The following is a 7,991-nucleotide window of genomic DNA, read 5'->3' on the forward strand; positions in this document are numbered from 1 at the left end:
CCCCCCGGCACCTCGTTGTCGGAGGTGGTCCCTTCGACCATCCCACCCGTTGGTCACCCTCCAAGGAGACCGTAAGAGGTTACGGTCGATCTCTCCACGCCAGGGATGAGGCACACTTTGACAGTTCGTGGGGCAAGTCCCATCATGTGGAGTCCCATCACTTTGGAGGTGAACGGCTCCTTGTCTCCCACAGCTCCTCCAGTCCAGCCAAGCCCTTGCCCACAGGGCTGGAATCAGAGAATCATAGAATGGTTAGGGTTGGAAGGGACCTTAAAGATCATCTAGTTCCAACCCCCTGCCATGGGCAGGGACACCTCCCACCAGAGCAGGTTGCTCAAAGCCCCATCCAGCCTGGCCTTGAACACCTCCAGGGATGGGGCATCCACAGCTTCTCTGGGCAACCTGTTCCAGTGTCTCATAGTAAAAAATTTCTTCCTAAGATCTAATCTGAATCTTTTTTCTTCCAATTTAAAACCGTTTCCCCTTGTCCTATCATTACCCTTCCTGGCAAAGAGTCCCTCCCCAGCTCTTCTATAGGCACCCTTCAGGTATTGAAAGGCCGCTATAAGGTCTCCCCGGAGCCTCCTCTTCTCCAGGCTGAAGAAACTCCAGGAACTACACCCGCTACACCAACTACTTGTACCGTGCAGGAGGTCCCTCTCCCACACACTACCTCTGCACCTCCCTTCCAAGAGTTTTGCTCCAGACCTCACCGCTCCCAGCTTTGACAGTGTGGGCAAGTGGGGGCCTTCCCCCTGGCCAGCTCTGTCAGCCCTCCTGTTTGGGTGAAAAGTTTGGGCCATCTTGTTTGATGCAAAGTTCACACTGGAATGTGTTGGGACCATTTCTGTTTAACATCTTCATTGACGATCTTGATAAGGACATGGAGGGTATCATCAGTAAGTTCGCAGATGACACCAAGTTAAGCGGGAGTGTTGATCTGCATGAGGATAGGGAGGCTCTACAGAGATAGGTTGGATTGATGGGCCAACATTAATGGTATGAACTTCATCAAGGCCAAGTACCAGGTCCTGCACTTGGGCCACAACAGCCCCATGCATCAGTACAGGCTTGGGGAAGTGTGGCTGGAAAGCTGCCTGGAGGAAAAGGACTTGGGGGTTCTAATTGACAAGTGGCTGAATATGAGCTGGCAGTGTGCCCAGGTGGCCAAGAAAGCCAACGGCATCCTGGCTTGTATTAGAAATAGTGTGACCAGCAGAAGGAGGGAGGTGATTATGCCCCTGTACTCAGTATTGGTGAGGCCACACCTGGAGTATTGTGTCCAGTTTTGGGCACCTCAATCCAAGAGAGATATCGAGGTGCTGGAGCGAGTGCAGAGGAGGGCAACGAAACTAGTGAAGGGCCTGGAGAACAAATCGTACGACGAGCGATTGAAGGAGCTGGGACTGTTCAGTTTGAGGAAGAGGAGACTGAGGGGTGACCTCATCGCTCCCTACAACTACTTGAAAGGACATTGTAGAGAGGTTGGTGCTGGTCTCTTCTCCCAGGTAATTAGTGATAGAACAAGAGGGAATGGCTTCAAGCTACAACAGAGTAGGTTTAAACTGAACATGAGGAGAGTTTTTCACAGAAAGAGTGGTCAGACACTGGAATAGGCTGCCCAGGGAGGTGGTTGAGTCACCATCCTTGGATGAGTTTAAGAGTTGTTTAGATGCGGTACTGAGGGATATGGTGTAGGGGAGAACTTTGTAGAGGAAGGTAGATGGTTGGACTCAATGATCCCAAGGGTCTTTTCCAACTTAAATGATTCTATGAATCAACAACAGTTTGCACCGGTGAAACGAAATGTTATGGGGTCAGGGTCTTTTTGGAGAGAATTTGACTGTTTTCAAGCCTGGGGTTGCCTCAGAGCAATACCTTTTGCTGAGTGATCCTAGATAGCACAGAGGCCACTCCTGCTTAGCTGTAAGCAGCCTGAGTCTCCCCTGAAACGGACAGGAAAACTTTTCACCCTGTTTCCCATGACAACTCCCGTACACGGGCTTCGTTCCCTTCCCCGGGGCTGCTGAGCATCTGCTGCCCTCCAGACGCACTGACAAGAAAAGGGATGGCGAGGGAGGGAAGGAGCCCCGCGCGTTACACATCTCCCTTCCAGAAGCCTGGGAAGCTGCTTCATTAAACATTGGGCCAGTTCATTTTGTTTCTATGGAAACAAAATTATTACTAATATATTATTTTAAAAACAGACACACGATTGACACTCCAAATATAGAATTTTAATACCGTTCTGCGCCTGCCTGGTCTCTTAGGGCAGCGCGGATGCGAGGGTGGAGTTCACAAAGGGGACGGGGGACTGGCGAGGGTGCCAGGTGGCGGTGACAGCGGTGGGTGTGTTTGTAACCTGAGAGCAGGCACAGGCTGTCTGTCTGTCTGTCTGTCTGTCCGTTGTTCTGTCGGTCGGGCGCTCCCTTCTGCAGGTCTGTCCCACTTCTTTCCCCCCTCCCCACCACCAGCGTGGGGTGCCGCGTTTCCTGCCTGCTGGCGAGAAAGATGAGAATGCAAATTAGTGATCGGGTCCCGGGATAAAGGGAACACTCGGAAGTTTTATTTAAAAATCGGTGATGGCACTGAACGTTGGGTGCTGTCTCTCATAGTTTGGGATCCTGGAAGGTCTGTGCCTCACAGGCCTCAAGGGTCCTTTCGCGCGGCGCCTGCTCTCCGTCCTGCAGATGCCAGGCTTCGTTGCCAGCCAAGGAGCAGCGCCGCGGCCGGTCGGCGTTCTCCTCCTCTCTGCTGCCAAGGGAGAGGCGGCGCTCGCGGCGTGATGCGAGTGGGATACGGGAATGCCACGGGCTGCAGGCTGGGGTGGGTTGAGGTGTCTCGTCGATGAACGTAGTGATCTCATCTCGGAAGAAGCAGGCGCTGGAGCTGGAGCCCCGGGGCAACAGCCCCCCTTCCAAAAACTGCCGTAGGGTGGTCAGCTCATCTTCTGGGGGCCGCCGGCGGTGCTGGTAGTCATGCAGCTGAGGAGGCAAGAAGCCAGGGCCTCCAGGCTTGCGGGGGGTGGAAATGCGGATGTCGTCAGATGAAGACCACTTGTGTAGGAAGGATGGAGCGGAGCGGTGGGCGGAGAAGATGTTAGTCTCATCATGTGACATTCTCCGGGAGATAGGGACCTGGAAAACAGAGAAGGAGGCAGGTGATGGAAGACTTGAAGAGACAGAACAGGAAGGGAGTAGCTGAGGTTTTCTCAGAGAAGAGAGTCAAGAGGACATAAAAGCATGGGAGACTGGCAGAGAAGGAAGTGGGTTGTGTGGCTGCCCCTGCTAGCTCTTGGCTCACCTGCAGGTAGTGCACCTTGTCCTGGGGCAACAACATGTGGTGCATGGGTAGCAGCTTGATGTCCCGGGAGTCCCGCTTCACAGCTGCAGCGCCGTTTGCATCAAATCTCACTTTGCAGATCCTGCCATCGCCATAATCATCGCACACACCATCTGTTGGCAAAGAGGAGAACGGCAGTCAACACTTTTCAGCCAGGAGAGGAGTGTTATCAGGGCACCTGGACGCCATCCTAACGCTTGTCTGACTTCTGCCCGCCCTACTTGCAGCCCTCAGGGCTCACCTCTGAACAAGGACCTCGTCTTTGTGCTTGCAGCAGCACTAAAGCACCCAGAGACTGCCCTGTTTCTTCTGTCTCGCTTTTGTATTGCTCTCTGCCAGGACTTGGACCTTTGGATCAGCGAGTTGGGCCGAGGCCCAGCGTGTCACTGTTGTTGTGGTTTGGCAGCTGTACACATCATCTCTGCTCTTGCATCTACCATGAAGGATGTTGCACTAATTTTTCCTGGATGCCAGCGAGTCCTAAGGCAGCGAGTGAGTGGCAGAGCCTTCTCCAGAAGAAATTTCCTCGTGGCTGCTGACTCCAAGCTGTAACATGAATCCCACCTAGCCACCCACACCACCACTCAGGTTCTTTTCCCAAGCCAAGCCAGACCCCTCTTTCCCCTGTAGTCTTTTAGGGAGGGGGTTAATGAAGAAAAGTGACTGTGGGGTGGTGAGGAGCTTACCATCATCCCCATCTTCCTCAGACATGATAGCCACGCACTGCTCCCACACGGTGCGGAGATCTGCTCGGTAGCGCTCGCAGGACCAGATGAAGGAGGGGAGCAGCAGGGTCTGCACCATGGAGCACCAGAGCACAGCCAGGACCATCCAGGTGGGGGCCGTATCGTAGCGCAGGCTAAAAAAGCTCACGACCTTCGAGGTAAGAGGAGAAACGATGCCGAGAGAAAAGACAGAAATGAAGATCAAGGGAGAAAGACAATGGGAGTCAATTCTGTAGTACAACCCAAACCTGTCTGTAAAGGATTCATCAAGTAATCACCCTTTGAAGAACTTTTCCTGAGGTGTTGCCCCCAGATTTGCCGGACCATATTCTGAGCTGTCAGATCTCAAATGTGACACCTGCTCTAAGGGTCCCTTCTTCCCTGTGCTCATTATGAGCTGGAGCTAAATAGGTGCTAACAAAGGACACAGCCACTGGAAAAAAAAAAAAAAAAGCAGTGACTAAGCCTCTGTTCTCTTAATGGTTCCCTTTGAGAACTTCCCCAGCTCTCCAATTTTGCAGAAAATCAACCAGCCAGACAAAACCTGAATGCTGACAACGACCATACAAGTAGAAGGAAAAAGAAAACTGTCTGCAGCAGCTTTTTAAAAGCTGGTGTATCGGTTCCCCAGAAGCAAATCGGAGAAACAGAGATCTCATTGTTTTTACAGAAGTTTGCAGAATAATTTCCTCTCCTCTTAGCCACTTAAAACTCTCACAGCGGTTTTAGCTGTGTGGTGTGTATCCCCCAGCCACTTAAAACTTTCACAGCGGTTTTAGCTGTGTGGTGTGTATCCCCCAGGCTTAGACGTGTCTTAAGAAAACGCTGCTGCGGAAGGATGAGAGGATTACTGCCATCTTTTAAAACCAGCCCCCAAAATAACACCGATTCAGATGTGGCAACTCTGTGGCTGGTGGACAGAAGGCAGAGCTTCTTTTCTAAAACTTGAGAGAAAAGGAAATCTAGTTTAACGTCAGACTTTGAAGGGAAAGGGAGAACTTTCTGCTTACCAAGATAGGCACCCCAGTGAGTGTGTCATAGAGGAAGACAATAGCACTGATGAGGTTGGTCATCTGCAAGGAGGTCTTGGCTGACTCAGAGCCATCCAGTGAAGACCTCCTTTTGCCTCGTACGTCCTCCACTACAATGGCCGGCACGTTGAAAGTGGTGTGTGCTGATGAAGAGCAGGATGACGCTTCCTCTGCCCGCTGGTGGCGGCACCGCCGGCGTCTTCTGTGGGCCCACAGGGTCTGGTAGAAAGTGATACCCACGCACACCAAGCCCATGACGATTCCTCCCAGCAGCAGGAGGCTAAAGCAGACACCGAAGCCCAGCCCTATCTTGCTGACGATGAACTGGCAGCCACGGGCATAGTAGCGCTCGCCGTTGTTGTGCCAGCCAATGGAGGGCAAGGTGGAGAGGATGAATGACACCATCCAGATACCCATGACTGCGTGCAGGGCCTGCTTCTTGGCGTTGCTCAGCCGGTAGTTGACTGGCCATCTCACCATCCACATCCGGTGGTAGGAAAGGGAGGCCACTGTGAAGCAGGTGGCCAGCGCCAGGGTGTAGTATGTGGAGACAAAGACCTTGCAGATGCTCTCGTTCCAGTCATAGTCGGAGGACTCGCGCCGCAGCTGCACCACGGCGTAGGTGGTGAGGGGAACTGCTGCCATGAGGATGTGGGTCCCAGCAAGGAAGCATAGCAGCAGCTCCAGGGGCTTGTGTTTCTGCTGTTTGGCCGTGATGCTGAGGATAATCCAAGAGTTGGCCAACAGGGCTAACATCCCACATGCCAGCCACCACAGGGAGTTGTTGTGCAAGGTGGACTCTGATTCAGAGTCCCCCATGCTGCCACCCCTGCTAGGCTGCCCCCTGCCCCTGCCGCTGGGATTCTGTAAGAGGGTCGGTGGGACTCGGCACTGGGGGAGCCGCGTCCCTCCTCATCTGCTGCCGCTGCGGCGATGCCAGGCGTACGCACGCCGGAGGGGTTCCTCAAGGCATTGCCACCAGGTGCTAGGTGGAACAGCCGTCAACTCTGTCTCACTTTCGGTCCTGCCTTGCCCTTCTGTCTGCTTATATTTCTTTCCCTCCTTCTAACTCTTTCACCTGTTTTTTCCCCTGTTCTCTTTCTCTCTTCCGCCTTTGTTCTCTCTCTTTCTCATGAACGCTTTCCAGTGCTTCTTCCCTCAGTCGCTTGGGCTCACTTTTTTTTTTCCTCCCCATCTATTTCATCCCCCTCCTCCACTCTTCCCCCGAAGAAAAAGCTCTCCTTACTTCATGTGCCCACCAGGCACCTTCTGTCTCAGGGACCACCTTCTGCTGGCACTGGTGAAGGCCACACGCACACAGGGACTGCTGGGGACTCCAGACAGTTTGGTGGTAGCAGATGCCTGCTGCCCAGTGTCCTAGTCAATGAGGACCTAGCCAAGAGCTTCAGAGGAGATGGGAGGCAGGACAAAAGGTCCCACAGAAGTGGTGAGGGAGGCTCATACACCGTGTGTAATCCCTCTCTCGCCAAATGCCACGCTCGTGGCCAGGTAGAGGTTCCTGCCAAGGGAGTCAGAGAGCCATCAGCGGGGAGTGAACAAGATTCAGAGGGTTCCCTATCCAAGGCCTCACGGCACCTTCACTACATTGTCCTTTTTGCTGTCCTCCAGGGCTCAGCCTGCTCTTTCAAGCCTCCCTGCACGGCGCAGGGCAGAGCTGGCAAACAATAAGGAGATGGCAGGGAGGGGAAGATCCTTTTCAAAGGTTCCCTTGGAGATTCAGGGCACGAGGTTCACTGTAGAAGACAGAAAAGAGAAAAAGTAATTTAAGATCATTCTATCTCCCCAGATCTCTCTCTCTTTCTCTCTCTCTTTGCCCACACAAACACCTTGTCATGATTTAGGCTGTGCAGAGCACTCCCTGTGTCTTTCAGGGAGCAGAAGAGCTGGATTTGCAGCGGTCCCTGTATACTTCAGGCCAGACTCTGGGCTCCCAGCAATTCCTCCAAGTGCTGCTGAGACACCCTGTGCTCCCTGTCCATTCCAGTCCCAGGCTCCGGACCCGACGGGTTACCGGTGCCATTTTTTTGACAGAAGGGCTGATCCTTATCGCTCCCTCCATTCTGGTCCTGCCCTCCCCACGTACCTGCGGCGACCCCACCTCGCTCCTGCCGTACAGCTCCTACAGCTTGGCCAGTCTTTGGACCTCAGCTTTTCTCTGCCTGTGCTCTGGACTGTGACCTGCTGCTCCCATCCCATCCCATCCCATCCCATCCCACCCCATCCCATCCCATCCATGGGTGCGTGCCACCACTCCAGCGATAGATACCCTGCCATCCCACAGTCTTGAAACACAAGTCTTTTGGCCACGCAGCTCACCCAGCTCTTGCGTTTCGGCTAGAGCAGCTCTGGCTCTCCAGAGACCCCATGGTTACAAACCCAGCCAACGAGGCTGCTGACCTAGTCCTGAGACTACCCACCTTTGCCAGCGACACCTGGTCCTACCAGCTCAAACCCTCCTCTCCTGGTCTTCATCTATATTCCAGGAAGATACAGGCCTGCTCCCTGCCTTGACCGGAGCAGATATAAACTTAAGTCTTTCTGTGGATGGATCGGTGTGTGTCCCCCCCCAAATCTGAGCCAGTGGCTCTCTTCCCACCCTTCCCCTCCCTCCTGCTTCTCCATACTTTCTCACCCTCTCTGTAACCACCTGAGGCTTTTCCTCCTCTCCTCCTTGCTTGGAGCAGTTTCTCAGGACCAGATTGGCGATGCCCCCCTGTTCTGCCCTGGTTCCTCTTCCCCCCCTCCCCCCATCAGTGCCATCACTCTTGCAGTTAGGCCTGTGGCCTCTGGAGACAGTTACCACGCTAGCCAGCCGGCCCCCAGCATCCCAGGGGAACCAATTTCCTTGCAGCATCTCCTTCTGCCGCCCTTC

At 53.7% G+C, this 7,991-nt stretch overlaps 1 protein-coding gene across 1 annotated transcript; it reads right to left on the reverse strand.

The window, feature by feature from the left end:
* Positions 1 to 2,215: 2,215 nt before the first annotated feature.
* On the reverse strand, positions 2,216 to 6,869 carry GPR162 (G protein-coupled receptor 162). Its single transcript, XM_014957286.1, has 4 exons — positions 5,078 to 6,869; positions 4,029 to 4,218; positions 3,304 to 3,455; positions 2,216 to 3,137 (listed from the first exon to the last, which is right to left on the reverse strand). The coding sequence occupies exons 1-4, from the start codon at positions 5,915 to 5,917 to the stop codon at positions 2,610 to 2,612; spliced, it is 1,710 nt and encodes a 569-aa protein (XP_014812772.1). The 5' UTR covers positions 5,918 to 6,869; the 3' UTR covers positions 2,216 to 2,609.
* Between the last annotated feature and the right edge of the window lie 1,122 nt (positions 6,870 to 7,991).

Source organism: Calidris pugnax, unplaced genomic scaffold (assembly GCF_001431845.1).
Source record: "Calidris pugnax isolate Ruff unplaced genomic scaffold, ASM143184v1 scaffold225, whole genome shotgun sequence".
Classification (NCBI taxonomy): domain Eukaryota; kingdom Metazoa; phylum Chordata; class Aves; order Charadriiformes; family Scolopacidae; genus Calidris; species Calidris pugnax.

Coding starts and splice junctions, on each gene's coding strand:
- GPR162 (XM_014957286.1), bottom strand. CDS start 5,917: ATGGGGGACTCTGAATCAGAGTCCACCTTGCACAACAACTCCCTGTGG. Junction 3,456..4,028: donor TGAGGAAGATGGGGATGATG/GTAAGCTCCTCA, acceptor CTTTGCCAACAG/ATGGTGTGTGCGATGATTAT. Junction 3,138..3,303: donor ACAAGGTGCACTACCTGCAG/GTGAGCCAAGAG, acceptor TCTGTTTTCCAG/GTCCCTATCTCCCGGAGAAT.